This window comes from Schistocerca nitens, chromosome 5 (assembly GCF_023898315.1).
Source record: "Schistocerca nitens isolate TAMUIC-IGC-003100 chromosome 5, iqSchNite1.1, whole genome shotgun sequence".
Taxonomy (NCBI): Eukaryota; Metazoa; Arthropoda; class Insecta; order Orthoptera; family Acrididae; genus Schistocerca; species Schistocerca nitens.
The window spans coordinates 849,150,758-849,168,060 of NC_064618.1; the positions used below are offsets into that span (position 1 = coordinate 849,150,758).

The following is a 17,303-nucleotide window of genomic DNA, read 5'->3' on the forward strand; positions in this document are numbered from 1 at the left end:
AAAACTCAAAAATTGTAATGTGTAAAACTTTTAAGTGATATCTATAACCAAAATTAACAGTCATTTTAAATGCAACTGTGTAGTATTTAGCAAGAGTGTGGAATGTTACTGTCATCAAATTGAGATACAGTTGAACTCGGTGATTTATTGTATGAATTGGCTTAAATGAACCAGTGAAATGTATTCTTTTAACAGATTACTGCAGGATAGTACTAGGAGTAAACTCTGACAGTTTTGTGTAAATGGGTACTGTGTTTTGGTGCCATGAGAGAACAATCAACTTCACCACTGGATAGTGAATGTTAGGTAGTGCATGTTTTGATCTGCGTATTTGCAGTAATCATTTTTTCATAGCAAATAAACTCGTTGCCGTACTTAATAACTGAACTTTGAAGGAAATAAAATTTGTGTGTTAATGTAATTTAAAATATGGTTTTCTGTACAACTCTGAGCAAACACCATCCTGCACTCATTAAAACTTTCACTTTGAGGTGACCAAGATTAGTGCTAGCGAGGACGAGACTACAAAATCCAGGTTAGCTTTGCTTCGAGGTACTAGTGAAAATGTCTTAGACAATATGATATTTCCCACTCTGTCACAATGATTTTGATTGGGATTTATATTTTACCAGCATAATAACATTCATATGCACAAAACAAGCACTGTTGATTGTAGAAAGCAAATGTATTTTCTGTACTGTCCAGACCAAAGACCAATTTTGACCCCATGAAACATCAGTAGATTACACTAGAAACTAATTTGTTTGCCAAATTAGTGATTTACTCTTGAACTTACAAAAATTGCGTAATGGTTGTTAACTTTCCACACTTCATTTGTGAAATGTATTAAGTGCAATCTATATTCATCCCTGTTTTGAACAATGGTTGGCATTTCTACATATAAGCAGTGGAAATGTCAAACATTCTAAGTTTCACATGTTTGTCAGAAGTATCAAAAAACGCTGTATCTCTTTTTGTACATAATTTATTTCTATCAAGAAAATTGGGAAATATTTTGATACTACAGAACTGTCCTGCATTTTTAACATTCCTGTATTCCAGAGTGAGAATTTTTTATAACTGTTTGAAATGCATGTGTATGGGATACGTTCATAGTATTGCTGTTTGCTGTTTTTACACTACTGACCATTAAAATTGCTACACCACGAAGATGACGTGCTACAGACGCGAAATTTAACCAACAGGAAGAAGATACTGTGATATGCAAATGATTAGCTTTTCAGAGCATTCACACAAGGTTGACGCCGGTGGTGACACCTACAACGTGCTGACATGAGGAAAGTTTCCAACAGATTAATCATACACAAACAGCAGGTGACCGGCATTGCGTGGTGAAACGTTGTTGTGATGCCTCGTGTAAGGAGGAGAAATGCGTACCATCACATTTCCGACTTTGATAAAGGTCGGATTGTATCCTATCGCGATTGCGGTTTATCGTATCACGACATTGCTGCTCGCATTGGTCGAGATCCAATGACTGTTAGCAGAATTTGGAATCAGTGGGTTCAGGAGGGTAATACGGAATGCCGTGCTGGATCCCAATGGCCTCGTATCACTAGCAGTCGAGATGACAGGCATCTTATTCCCATGGCTGTAACGGATCGTGCAGCCACGTCTCGATCCCTGAGTCAACAGTTCTACGGCGTTTGCAGCAGCATAGACTATCAGCTCGGAGACCATGGCTGCAGTTACCAGTTACCCTTGACGCTGCATCACAGACAGGAGCGCCTGCGATGGTGTACTCTACGACGAGCCTGGGTGCACGAATGTCAAAATGTCTTTTTCTGTGATTAATCCAGGTTCTGTTTACAGCATCATGATAGTCGCATCCGTGTTTGGTGACATCGCGGTGAACGCACATTGGAAGCGTGTATTCCTGATCGCCATACTAGCATATCACCCGGTGTGATGGTATGGGGTGCCATTGGTTACACGCCTCGGTCACCTCTTGTTCGCATTGACGGCACTTTGAACAGTGGATGTTACATTTTAGATGTGTTACGACCCGTGGCTCCCCCCTTCATTCGATCCCTGCGAAACCCTACATTTCAGCAGGATAATGCACGACCACATGTTACAGGTCCTGTACAGGCCTTTCTGGATACAGGAAATGTTCGACTGCTGCCCTGGCCAGCACATTCTCCCGATCTCTCACCAACTGAGAACGTCTGGTCAATGGCGGCCGAGCAACTGGCCAGTCACTACTCTTGATGAACTGTGGTATCGTGTTGAAGCTGCATGGGCCGCTGTACCTGTACACGCCATCCAAGCTCTGTATGACTCAATGCCTAGGCATATCAAGGCCGTTATTACGGCCAGAGGTGGTTGTTCTGGGTACTGATTTTTCAGGATCTATGCACCCAAATTGTGTGAAAATGTAATCATATGTCAGTTCTAGTATAACATATTTGTCGAATGAATACCAGTTTATCATCTGCATTTCTTCTTATTTTTGAAACCGAAATTATCTCCTTCCATTACAAGCATGTTTTAGTGATACGAAAGCTTACATGCACTCTGCTTACCACACAAAGTATGCATCAGACAAATGGGGGCAACCTTGATGCATGGCACTTGGTACGCTCAAGGAAAGCATTGCCTGGCCCAGAGACCGTATCTCGCCGTTTAGTATTGAATGTTTGAAACATTTTCTTTACAGTTTGCTCCTTTGGACGTCTCTGGGGTTATGCAACAGAATACCATGAACAAAATAATGATAGAAACTCATTTTGTGAAAAAAATGGCACTTAGAATGTATAACGTTCCCATCCTTCATACTTAATACACCCAATGTCTTTAATCCACACACATATTCAAATTTTTATGCACCTTTATATTCCACCCCTCCCTCCACACTCTCCTATTTGAAACAACCATTAACTGTTTTTGGATTCCTTATTATATACGTGACCCTTCTTCAGTAACAGTGTACCAGGGTTTTATTTGTGCTGTGTATTCTTTATAGTATCACTTTATTGTATTCTTTATTTGTCCGCTTAACTGTTAACATCAGTATACTACTGAGAAAATTTAGAGAATCGTGTTCTAAGCTGACTGTGGAATGATTCCTCGTTTTGCATAAGGATCACAAAGGTAAGAGGAATATGGGGCTCACACTGGAGCATATAGCCAGTCATATTTCCCTCACTTTATTTGTGTGTGAAACAGTAAATGAAATGACTAGAAGTGTTGCAAGATATCCTCCACCAAATAGTAGATGATGGCTAGCAGAGTACCCATTTAGATGCAGATAGGGCCCATTTAAAATGTGTCCAGTTTTTTTTCTCTAGTTTTACTCATTTTCATGTTTCAGTTGTGCATACAGTCCTGTTATACTTCAGACACATAGTTTGTGAAATGTCTTTCTCACTCCTGCATAAATGTGTGATGCCAGTAGAGCTCTTTCATTGGTACCAATTCGCTTCTAATGCCTTGAACACATTAGCCAGTTATCTTCTATACTTCTGCCTTCTAGAGAGCAGAATTATTTCACTTTTTCTTCTATTAGCTGTTTTGATCTTTGGAATTTCAGTATCCCTCTCTGTGTACCTCTAATCACTTCTGTCTTTGATTTATTTATCCGTTTTCCAAATTTTATGCTAAATAGCTTGTTTAATGTATTTAACGGTGCTTGTAGGTCAATCTTCTTGATTGCTTTTTAAGTAGAATTTTATTTGGGAGTTCATAGCTGATAAAGTATTTGTTTGGAAATATACGTTCCTCATCAAATTTTTTCCATCTTATTAATTTTTATTCTTTGTGACTAATTTACAGGTTTCATCTCCATTCTCAAGCATCCATTTCTGCCCTCATCAGCCAAGCTGTCAGGTTGGGATCCAACATCACCACTGAGAGCAGCCAAAGTTTTAGCGACGATGATGCCAGATCCCAGCGTAAAAGCTTTGCTGATGGGGAAGAAATGATTGCTTCAGAATGGGGCTACAATGCCTAAACTAGTAGCGAAGAACAAAAGATAAATAGATAAACACTGTACTATTGAACATATATTTTCAAAATGTAAATTTCTTGCAAGTCTATTTTCTTTGTAAATGTTACTAACAGAATAAAAATGGGTTAATCATAATATTAATACCACTGTCATGAAACTGTATTTCTGTTCTTTTGCCTCCTTCTTGATATAAGCTCATCAAACAAAAATGTGGTGGAGCTGGAGGTAAGTGAATGAGGAATGTATGCTAGTATTCAGAATTTCAACAATGGTGGTGGAAACTAATAGGTTTCTGACTCGCTGTATATTATATAGAGCACAATATACATGTGACCAAAAAGGTTGTAATGATCTTTAGACATACCAAATATTATCAAATGAAGTAAGTGACAAATTTTGTAGTTATGTCACACTATATTCTATCCTGGCCTACAAAACATTTTCATCAAAGTTGCAACCAAAAGAAGATGATAATAGATCAAGACTATTCCTGGTTGTAACTCACTTCCAGATGAGATAGGATTTTTAGTAAGACTCCCTTATTTATTTCGGAATGAATGGTCTGTGTAAAATTGTATTATATGGATATTTTGAGCTAACTGCATGTAAGAGGGGGTTGCTTACACCTATAACAAATAGAAGAATGTGGTTAAGTGGAAATATGTTGTATGGTCAGGTGGATCATATTTCTACCTGCATTGTGAATGACATGCTGCATCACATTCACTGTAAACCTCAGAAAGCTGTGTAAGTTTTTGTGGAATTTATGATGTAGCATATTAAAATGACTTAGGGAAATGCAGTCAGACGACATCTTCGACAGCTGCTGATATTTCAACAGATGCAGACTCTTTCATTTTCAAGGCACAAATGCAACAATAGAGTGCTGTCCAAGGACATTTAAAATCTTGGGATGCAGGGCAGATGCAGATGACTGTCACAGGTTATAGATAGTAAATATTAATTACCAATAGATGAACAAGTAGCATTAACTCTGTCCCTCTGTTGTTTGACCAGAGAAACAGCAAGACTGACATGTCTGTAACATTCTTGGAGTGTTTTACTTTATGATCATAGTACATATATTTCACTTTTTTTTAATATCAGGATGGAAGATTTAACAATACTGCAGTACTGTTGGTAATGGAGTTCCAGCTCTTGACTACAGCTTCTCCTCCACATTAGGCAATAGTTTATATCTTCTGAGCATAAAATACTTTAAACCCAGGAGTAAGGCATCCATTACCCTTACTTCTGTTCAATTTTATCATTGTTAAAAGTAGTTTAGTTATTTGCACTTTCCATATAACACAATTGTTCCTGACTCAGTAGCTGAGTGGTAAGTGTGTTTGACTGCTATGTGGAGGGCCCAGATTTGATTCCTGGTACTGCCAGGTATGTTTCCTCAGTGGGAGGGCTCGAATGTAGTGCTTTCATCCTTGTGATGCCAGTGAGGAACTACTTCAGAGCGAAGTAGCAGCTGCAAGATCTGGAAAGCTAACAGTGGCCAGGAGAGCTGTGTGCTGATCCCATGACCCCCCATTTCACACCCGAATTAAGCCATTGCCAGCACATGGTCAGTACCAAAAGATTTGTATGGCTGAATAACTCAGTCCAGTCTGTGTCACATTAAGGCTGAGTGGTGGATAGTGTATGTTCTTTATCAGTTCAGTATTGTATATATGGATGTTAACTGTTATATTCAAACTGTGATTAATTGTTGATAGCAAACTTCATAAGAATTTTTTTTAAAAAAAAAAGTGCTATGAGGCTGCTTTTAGTGTGCCTAACTGGTTAAAGAGCAACCTGCAAGAGGCTCTAAAGTGAACATCATATTGTACGCCAGACAACCATACGAATGGAACCATTTCTGTTCACATTGTATATTGACGGTCTTGTAGACATTATTAGTGGGAATGCAGGCTTTCTTGCCAGATTTCTTTGTGAACTTTTCTTGATTTATCAGCCAAGTTGCGGCTTCATGTTGTCATAATGTTTCAATGAGTTGCCTTCTTGTGAACTTCAGGTGAAGTGTCAGGTACATGTCCAGCAGTGTTCCCCCAGAGGGGGGGAGCGGGGGGGGGGAATCCAGTGGGCTAAAAAAGGGGTCCTGGTGTTGCCTGTCTGTTCTGCATGCTACGTCGCTGCTTTCACCTCAGAGCGTTCCTGATTTATTTTTGCTAATGCCACACCCAGTACGAAGCTCAGTTGGAAACTGTTATCCCAGTTGACAAGATCGTCGTGTACTCATGTTTTCACAGCCTCTTTGATGACAGAATCCCTGATTCTATTAGCATGGCACAGCATCTTTGTTCATTCAAAAACAGACATGTATTGTTTGTTGATGATGTGATATGCTACTACAGACTTATCTGTTTGGCCAAGATGAGCACTGTGGTGGAGCCTATTCTCTGGATTCACCATTCTGACCATATGTTTGTCTAATACTAGACATGATGTGACAAGGAAGATCATCTCACTCCACAATGATGCTGGACTGGACAAGGATATTGTCAAATGCTGTACTCTGGAGCACCAGTACCACCCCACCAAAACTTCACAAAGCGGGAGTTCTACTATGTCCTATATCAAACACTATAAATTCGCCATCATATGGCATAGCCAAACGCCTGGCATAGCTACGAAAACTGGTAGTGGGTACAGCCCACACCACATCAAAAACTGCCGGCCGCTGTGGCCGAGCTGTTGCTGCCACAGTCGCAGGTTCGAATCCTGCCTCGAGCATGGATGTGCGTGATATCCTTAGGTTAGTTACGTTTAAGTAGTTCTAAGTCTAGGGGACTGATGACCTCAGATGTTAAGTCTCATAGTGCTTAGAGCCATTTGAACCATTTGAACATCAAAAACTCGACAGAGGTTGTGAAAGTGTTTGTAGAGATATGTCTGGATGAGGATTATGTAGTAAGCTTTGACACCATGTGTCTCTTTGTACGGGTAATGCTAGAATATTCTTTGGTGTTATTGGAGAGTCATTTCAACAACAACAACACGGTGAAAATGTTTTGAGACACATTCACCAACACCTACTTCCAGTGTTGACAAATGGAGTGGTTGAGGGACCCCTCTAGTGCTAGGCATCGCAATCTTTTAACGTCGTCTCACAGTCCTCACTGCTGTATTGCCAGTGCTTGTCGTTACGCCAGAACAGTTCGCATTGAGGAAACAGTTCTGAAAACCACGTGTCTGAAACCAAAGGGATTCAACAGATACGTGAACGGCACATTCAAGGTTTGGCCGCGTGATGAAGGAAACCTACAAGAATTTTTGTGCCACTTCAGCAGCATAGATGCCAATGTCAGATTCCTGATGGAGGTAGAAGCAGACACTCAATATTCCTAGACATACTGATAAAGAAGAACCCTGATGGCATGATGCGCCATTCTAATGCGCCATTCTATCTACAGGAAGAAGACATGCATGCATCTAGACGTGAACGCCAATAGCTGCCACCGTCCAGCATATCACAAACCTGTACTGACCACCCTGGTAAATAGTGTGTTACCCATATGCTGCAAGGAAAGGCTGCCTACAGACTTACAGAAAGCATGTGAAACCTTTCACAAAATTGACTACTCAGAGAAACAGACAAGAAGTTCTCTCCATCTAAACAAACAGAGAAATGAAAACAGTCCAGAAGAAGACACGAAGCACCTGGCATGTCTTCCATCTGCAGGACAAGCTACAGTCAAGATTGCTAGGATAATGGAGAAGAAGTTAGCAAAAATACGGCAGGAACGCACTGATACGAAAGCAGCCGAGGTAACGGGTGAAGTACACACACCAGCTGGACTCGGTGCCCGAACCCCGTCCACCCTGCCACCTTCATCATCCCACACCACTCCTGGCTGCGACATCTCTTCAAGAGGCACTTTCAACATAGCACCACGACTCTGCTTATAACCCAAGAACATTTCATAAATATTAATAGTAACCTCAGACATTCTGGAGGCGATGCAGTTGGCTATAATGAAATAGTCTAAAAAATTGCACAGATATTCAGTCAGAACATGATAAGATTTCAAAGTAGTAAAAGAATGTCAATAAGCTTTAAATGTTCAGAAATGTAAAATTTTGAACTTCAAAAAACGAAAAAAGATCTTGTATCCTTTAACTACAGTATTAGAGGGCTACAATTAGAATCAGTCAACTCAGAAATTCCTAGGTGTAACAATTTGTAGAGATACGCAATGGGTCAATCACATAGGCTCAGTCATAGGTAAAGCAAGTGGCGGAATTTGGTCCATTGGTAGGATGCTAGGGAGACAGTATCAGTCTACAAAAAGAGGCCGCTTTTTTTTTTTAACACACCTCGCGCGATGCATCTTACTTAGAATATTGGTCAAGTGCTTGGGAGCTGCACTATATAGGACTTACAGGGACATGAACATATTCAAAGAAGGGCAACACAAATGGTTATTGGTTAGTTTGACCTAAGGGAGAATATCACAAAAATGCTGAAAGAACTGAACGGGCAAACGCTTGAAGATAGACGTAAACTATCCTGTGAAAACCTGCTTAATAAATTTCAAGATCGAACTGTGCGTGGGAAATCTAGGTATATACCATAACACTCTACATATCGCCCGTCTAGAGATCGCGAAAACAAGACTAGACTAAGAGCAGCGTACATAGGGCGTTCGAGCAGTCACTCTTCCAGAATGGGACGGGATAAACTCCTAGTAACTGTCACGCACTTTACAGATTTGCAGTGAATGGATGTGGATGTAGAAATGAAATTCCGATAGAAAAAAAGAGGGGCTGACCTCTACAGAGGTGGTGACCAGCTGTTGCGGCTGCGGCTGCGACTGCTCCTCGGACTGGTCCTCCTCCCACCAGGAGGAGGGCGAGGCAGCGCCGCCGCCGCTGGCGCACTCGGACGCCGTGTGGAAGGACGAGCTGCGCGTGCACGTGCACTCCGAGGCCGTCAGGAAGTCATCGTCCGAGCGCTCGCCGGCCGCGCCGCCGCCGCCGCCGCCCGCGTCGCCGTCGCCAGGCTTCGCGCCCGAGCCCCAGTTCTGCAACAACACGTCATCAGCGCAGGGCACAGCTGCCGAGAGGTTGGGCTTCAGTCGGCCACCACAACAGAAAATGAGCGCTGACAATTTGCTATAATTGAAAAACTGGATCGCAGGAAAATCGAATCTTTTGAAATGTGTGCTTGGAGAAGGACCCTAACGATTTCAACGACTGAAAAAGTAAACAATAAAACAGTCTTGGAGCAAAATTATATCGTCGAGGACAAAATACTGCACATGACATTAAGAAACTTTGGGGATATCATGAGAGCAAAAGACACACTAAAAGAAGCTGTAATGCTCGGAAGAACAGGAGGTCGAAGACGTTGAGGAAAACTGAGGAGCAACTGGATGGAGCAAGTGACAGAAAGCACTGGAAAGATCTTGGAAGGATGAGGACAGAAACGACACATAGGACTGAAAGGATGGACATCATACATTGTGTCAACCAGAAGGCGACCTGACTGTGTAACAAATATGCTGTTTCACACGTCTTTGGTTTCGAAAAGGTTTAGTGTAAAAGTTCGTTTACATAGGCCGCATGCCGTATTATACATTAATATGTCGCTGGAGTTGTGTTGCCATAAACATGGCATGGAAAAATTCCTCTAGTAGATGGTGTTACAGCTGCACCTTTTTTAGATTTAAGTCAGCTGATAGGTATACCTACTTAAAGGAAGTTCCTCTGACTAAGGAATCACCTCCAGAGGAGGTCAGGTATCCAAGTAGAGAAGGAATTAGCATATTTTATCAAAATGTAAATGTCGTTTGACTAGGGCCTCCGGTCGGGTCGGCCGGCCAGTGTGGCCGAGCGGTTCTAGGGGCTTCAGTCTGGAACCGCGCGACCGCTACGGTCGCAGGTACGAATCCTGCCTCGGGCATGGATGTGTGTGATTAGTTAGGTTTAAGTAGTTCTAAGTTCTAGGGGACTAATGACCTCAGATGTTAAGTCCCATAGTGCACAGAGCCAGCCCGTCGGGTAGACCGTTCGCCAGGTGCAAGACTTTCGATTTGACGCCACTTCGGCGACTTGCGCGTCGATGGGGATGAAATGACGATGATTAGGACAACACAATACCCAGTCCCTGAGCGGAGAAAAATCTCCGACCCAGTCGGGAATCTAACCCGGGCCCTTATGACCGACATTCTGTCGCGCTGACCACTTTTTTTTCTTTTTAAATCTCATTTTGTTCGGTTTTGCTCGTTGCATCTGCTCGGGACGGACGTCGTAAGACATCCATTGAAGTTCGTTGTTGATCGATTAACTCAGTTTTTTTTATTACAGAGGGCACGGAACCCTCTGACCAAACACGCTGATCTATTGTGCCGGCTATAAACTCTACCTACTGCACTAGCTGTATGGCACGACCACTCAGCTACCGGGGGCGGACATTTCAGCAAAATATAAGAGGTATTAGAGATAAAGTTAGTCAACTGCTTATAGATGTTGACTCTGACATTATTGGTATATCGAAGCACCACTTAAAAAAAGTTGACATGTCAGAAGCTTCCTTTGCCAGGATACAGATTAGATGGCTGTTTTTCAAGGAGTTCCTTGTGGAGTGGGGGTGTGGCTATGTACGTAAAAAACAGTATTCTGTTTGACTCCATAGATGTATCACAGCACTGCACTGAACAGAAATTTGAATGTTGTGCAGGGGCAGTTGAATTTTGTGCAGGTCCCCTCAATCCAACTTAAGAGCACTTCTGCTCAAGCTAGAGAGGGTTCTTGGTTCACTTTATAGGAAGTACCAGAAATTAGTTATATGTGGTGCCTTCAATATTAATTTTGTATATGATTTTGCAAGAAAAAGGATGTTTGTAGGTTTCCTAAACTCATATGATCTGATGCAGACTGTTTTTTTCCAACTACAGTGCAGGGGAACAGTGGCACAGCTATAGATAGTATTTTTATTCATTCTTCATAACTAGATGGGCTTTCTGTTAGTAAAAGGATGAATGGCCAGTCACATATAATTACAGACTATGTAGGAAAGCTAATGCAACGGCAATAGAGAGTTTTTTAAACCTTGTTAAGGAACGAGAGTGCCAGGATGTTTATAATGCCAATGACATAGATGATAAATATAATGCTTTCTGTAACACATTTCTCATGGTCTTTGAGAGTTGCTTTCCTTTAAAACGTTTTAAACGTGGTACTAGTAGTAAAAGGCAGCCTGGGTGGCTGACTAGTGGGATAAGGATATCATGTAGAATAAAGTGGGAATTATGTCAAAATGTTAGAAGTAGTCACAATCAAACTGCAGTGGCCTAGTGCTTGGCAAATGCACAAACATGCAATAAACTTAATAATTAAACTACTAAGCACACAAGTAAATCAAAAGAATCGCTTCTAGTTAGAAGCTCGTACGATAATTCACAAACGAATGATGTACACTCTGTGGTGCTGCCGGCTAGCTAAAATGCCCTACAACTGAACTTACTTTTCAAACAAAACATATGACCGTGGTTGTACAGAAAGTGGGACTATACGCTCCCCCGTTATTTAAAATGCGGAATTGTGCCCAGCAAATACACAAATTCTAGTAAACTTTTGTCCTTGTGCCACGTAAAAGCAGAGGAGCTGCACCTGCTTCCACTAGTTCACCGTCGTCAATACTGCGGCAGTGCTATGGGCCATGTATTCATAAAAACTGTCGGCCAGGAAACATAATGCTGCAAACTTGGCCAAGAAACTGTAGCTGGCTACATCGCAGAACATATTATGGCCAACAATGTTTCCAGACAACATTTCCATGCCATATTGTCGGCAATGTGAAATTTCTATGGTTCGTGTAAATGCATCCTAAGTACCAGTCAGTGGACTCCTAGCTAGTATCTTCCTCATTCACTTTCAAAGCAAAATATCTGAAACAATGGTAAGACCCAAACAATGCAGGATAGTATATTGGCAATCAAACAAATAACTGTGGAGAATAGATACGATTACAGAGAAACTGAATCACAAAATTAAAACAAAAATGAAGGGGACACCCAGCACACAAAAACATACAATCTGTCACCATCTTACTGACACAGACACACAGAACATAAACACGTATAACACGAACACACATAACACATAGAAGCACACTTGAGCAAGAAACACTCACAATAACATGCAAAGGGTACACTCTCACAACAACAAAGCAGCCCGTAGAATAGGTAATATATTCGAAAAACAAGGACTAAAATAGCCTACAGGATAACTCAATACAGAGAAAACTAAGAGCAACCAACACAACCACAGACAAACACATCTAGTATTTATCGACTGACATGCCAAGACTGCAAATCAGTTTATGTAGGACTGAAAGCAGAAACATTAACATCAGATATACTGAACACAGAAGAGCATTAAAAAGTAACACCTGTCATTTTACATTTGCTGAATACCTTATGGACAGGAAACATAGCCAAACACTGCCTTGAAATTTCTCAAATGCAGCAGCAGCAGCAACAACAACAACAACAACACACAAAAACTAATAACTGAAGAGAACTATCAAATACAAAAAGTCATGATTGAAGTTCTTTGCCCTCAAAGAACTATCAGACAACACCAACCCATAAACACCCGGAACCCGCTCTTCAGAACACACACACAAAATCTTCCACATAAACATAATATTAGTTAATGGTAGGCATAACCATGACATGCCCAGTCGTAAAATTTTCGAAGTAAATAACTGTTCTACATTAAGTTCTGTATGGTAGCAGATTACAAACTTTGAAAGAAAACAACTGCTTTAAATTATATAATATGCAGGGAATCCACAGCATATGGTAACAAGGTATACATACAAAATTTTTTCAAATGCATAAGTAATTTCTTAAAAATTCAAATTGGGAACTGGAGGAGAGGTACTAGCAGAACTGAATCTGTCAGAATAGGTCGTGAGTCCTGCGTGGATAGCTCAGTTTCCAGGTTGGAGTCCCACTCCAGCACACAGTTTAAAATCTGCCAGGAAGTTCCAAAACAGCGCAAACTCCTGTGGAGAGTGAAAGGTACATTGTGGCCTAAGTACTACCTACAGATAAGTAAAGACGAAGAAGATCGAGGAACCTGGCAGAGAGTACAATGACTAACACAGTGATGAAACTCGTGTAAAACCAGTGCTGGAGATACAGAATAGCAGAGAGAATTTCACGACGAGCATCTTCCGCTTTAGCGACTGACGCCACCAAGACGGGATCAGCAGAGGAGCAGTCAGACGTCACGCACTAGGCACTTGGGAGAGACCTCGTCGAAGCAAAGGGCGCGCTGACGCATCGTCGAGAAGGGGAGCGCAGCTGCTGGTGCGTTCTGTTCTGAGAAGGGAGCGGTTTGCGGCGATGACGGCGCGGCCTGTGAGTGCGAGCAGACCCGTCATGTGAAGTTAGCACCCGGCTTTCAACAAATATACTTTTATTTCAGAGTTCTTCATAAGTATACTATACTTCTAGAGTTCTCTGTACAAAATTTTGAACAGTGCTGTGGAATATCGCGAAGGAAACAGTAGTACTAGGTAAAATTTTAATCTTATAAAGAAAATTAATAGCCACATTTGCGAAAAAAAAATCAAGTTTCCCAAAGCGTTCTGTAGAAAACCCTAATGACATTTTTTGTGCAGAAAATGGTTTATGAGACAATTGGGGTAATGAGGGAACCATTTCCACAGTCATGTGAAGTTGGCATCAGACTTTCGAGAAGTACACATCTTTTTCAGAGTTCTTGGTAGTTAGGCTGTAGTTCCAGAGTTCTGGGGTAAAAATTTCTAATAGTTCTGTATATTTTACGGAAAAATTTTGATCACAGTTCTGAATAGCTGTGAAGCTGGCAACCGATTTTCGATAAATATACATTTTTCAGAGTTCTTTATAGATGTACTATAGTTCTAGAGTTCTCTGTACAAAATTTTGAACAGTGCTGTGGAATATCGCGAAGGAAACAGTAGTAATCGGGAAAATTTTAATGTTGTAAAAAATTATTTGCCAGTTCCCGAAAATAGAAATGTGGTTACACTTCTGAACAGCTCCCCAGGAGTTCTGCAGAAAACCTTAATGTCATTTTTTTGTGCATGTAATAGTAACTGAAATAATGAGGTACCTATTTTCACCACAAAAAATACTAAATCGCACTAGAGTTCTGATGACAGTTCCGATAATAGTTCTGGATAACACCCCGACAGTTTTATCGAAAAATTTAATGTAATTCCTTGTGAATGTAATCGTTTATAATTGCAATAATGTGGGACCTGCTTCACTAACATATAGCTTTTGTTTCGGAAGCTGATCTTTGTTGCCCTAATTGTGATGGGTGGATGTAGATGCAAGTGGGCACACGTCGTGGTCAGACTGCCGACAACCGCAGCAATCTAACGGTAATTTGCCATTTTCGTCTACTTATTGCGTCGTATTACAAAGTCTTTAATTTGATTTCTTTGTTACAATTAAGTACCGGATATGATGAGAGCTCTCTCTATAAAGTGCTTTCACGAACTCCTGTTACTTCAATGTACGATACATAGTGGAATTTTCCAACGTTTAGAAAGACATACGCTATTTTTTTTATAGAGGAGTTCAGAGGCGTCATACAATTGAAGCATCTTTTGCACCTTCATATGTTCATTGTCAGGGCTGGAAAACACGGATACGGATAGGATCTTTTTCGCTTGGAGGAGGCAAAAGAACGATTGACTTACACAGTTAATACAATTTACGTCAGATGAAAAAACACACACTTATTGGAGCAGTAGTCGGAAATCACACTTTTGGAAGCGAAGTGTGTGTGTGTGTGTGTGTGTGTGTGTGTGTGTGTGTGTGTGTGTGTGTTGGTTCAAATGGCTCTGAGCACTATGGGACTCAACATCTTAGGTCATAAGTCCCCTAGAACTTAGAACTACTTAAACCTAACTAACCTAAGGACATCACACACACACCATGCATATCATTAATTTGATTCTTTTATCCCCACATTGTTTTGCCTTCAATAAATGTCATAGATGAAAAGCCTTGTATTCATCTGTATGTCGTCTCAAAAGAGACGTAGGCCTGTGTAACTATGTACAAATGTTCTGAGCTCTAGGAAATGTTCACAGCGTAGTACGCCAGAAATTAGTTATGGCAGAATTCTTCGAGGACTTCAGTTCATAGTTTGTGGTCCTTATTTTTGTTTATAACACATCCATCACGAACAGGCTTTTGCATTGTCTGTTGAAGTACTCTTCTACACAATAGGAGGCATGACCTTGATAGAGACTATAAAACACAAAGTCAGACTAACAAAAAAGAAGAGAAGCTTGTGCTGAGTCTGACGTACGGAAGAAATATGTGACTTAGAAAAAGAAAGAAGCCAGGAAAAGACAAATTATATGTGCTAAAGTAAGTTGCGAAGAGTTGGCGATGCAATATGGGACATATGAAACTTCTGTAGCGTCAGTAAAAGTAACCTCCTGTCTGATCGGGAAGATAAACTTGGTCTCCAAATACATGCTCGGCCTCTTGGTAATAAGAGTATTGAAATGAAAGTGAAAAAACTGCTATCAAGTCAGCCAGTAAGGAGACGAAACGAGGAACTCACTCAGGACGTGTCTCAGTAACATACGCGATGTTGCCCAGTATATCGTTTTTATAACTGGAATTGATGTTGATTTTAATGTATTCGAAGATCTTTCCAGTCTGGAGACACTGCATGCTAAAACAATAGGCTCAGAAGTATCTGAAAAACTAAAATTATACATACAAAAATTTCAAAATATATCGAAGTCATCAATGTGTGTACTGACGGAGAGCCGTCAAAGATAGGTAGAACCAACGGCACTGCAACTTTGCTCGGAAACTTAAAATCTTCCTGTACTAAAATATCACTGCAGTATACACCAAAAGTCATTGTGTGGAAAAACCTTAAATATAGTCCGCCTGCTTAGCTGTGTGCTAACGTGCTCGCCTCCCATGCAAGCGGCCTGGGTTCGATTCCTGGCCGGGTTGGAAATTTTCTCCGCTCGGGGACTGGGTGTTGTGTTGTCCCCATCATCATTTCATCCCCATCACTAGCGCGCAAGTCGCCCAATGTGGCGTCGAATGAAATAAGACTTGTACTTGGCGGCCGAACTTCCCCGAATAGGGGGCTCCGGGCCAACGATGCCATACGCTCATTTTTTTTTTTTTACCTTAAATATGCAGCATGTTATGTGACCGGTTCTGAAATGTGTGAATGAGCGTAGAGCTACGGCATTAAGTACACGACATTTCAGAGGGTACTGTGAATTGTTGAATTTGGAGTATGGTGAACTTGTCATAGATTGGGAGACGCATTATTTTTAAAGGAAAGCTTCTGAACTTGGAAGCTACTGTTTCTGATTTTTTTCAACAGGAAAATACACTACCTGAAAAATGAATCCTATGACATGACAAGAAGCAACTGGATTTGGCATTTTTAGTTGAAGTTAATTGCCATCTCAAAGCTTAAATTTAAAACTGGAAGACAAAACATCAGTCCACTTGAAATTATATTAAAGCTGATCACCTCTCATTTATAAAATGAGGATCTGAGTCAACTTCCATACCCGAAACAGCAGAGTGAATGTGCTGCGGGCAACAGAAATTTCACCAAGTATACTGAAAAACGTAAATATTGCAAGAGTCATTTGAAAATCCTTTTCATAAGTTTTAAACCGATTTTTAGTTAGTTAGCAAAATGTAGTGCAGATTCCTAGTGACACAGAAAGAGAGCTGATTGGTTTAAAGAAAGTTTGAATGTTGAAAATGATATCTAATAAGCTTTTCTGATGTCGAAATGATCCTGCTATAATTAATTTTTGGTATTCATTATTCTGTGAACATTTTCTAGACTCAAGAACACTTGTTCATAGTTGTACAGGCCTATGTGTCTTTGAGACGACGCACAGATAAATACAAGGCTTTTCATCCATGACATTTATTAAAGGCAAAACATGTATAGATAAAAGAATCACATTAAAGGTATGCAGGATTCCTGAGCGGTAACAGATGTTGCTTACAGAGATTAATGAAATAATTTAAAAATGTTAAGTAAGTCTACAAACAGCCTTTATTTTAGGCTATTAAGCATCGGCTGGGACACTGCTAGTGAGCAGAGACAGCTCTGAGTTCCAAGCCCTTAGCGCTCACATCTCACTCCAAGCTCGCTCTCTCTCTCTCTCTCTCTGCATCCATGATCTGGGCCAGAGTTATCTTCACCAAACGACACTCTCTGGCAGCCGTAGCACCATAAGCATCCTATCCGTGTTTTCCAGCCGCGACAATGAACGTATGATGGCGCAAATGGTGCCTGAACT

At 40.8% G+C, this 17,303-nt stretch overlaps 1 protein-coding gene across 1 annotated transcript in view; it reads right to left on the reverse strand.

Annotated features, from left to right (window-relative positions):
• Positions 1–17,303, reverse strand: part of LOC126259316 (titin homolog) — a 951,541-nt gene that overhangs the window by 796,155 nt on the left and 138,083 nt on the right. The window contains exon 10 of the mRNA XM_049955994.1: positions 8,755–9,006. Within this exon, the coding sequence (XP_049811951.1) occupies positions 8,755–9,006 (252 nt within the window). The remainder of the gene's footprint in view (positions 1–8,754; positions 9,007–17,303) is intronic.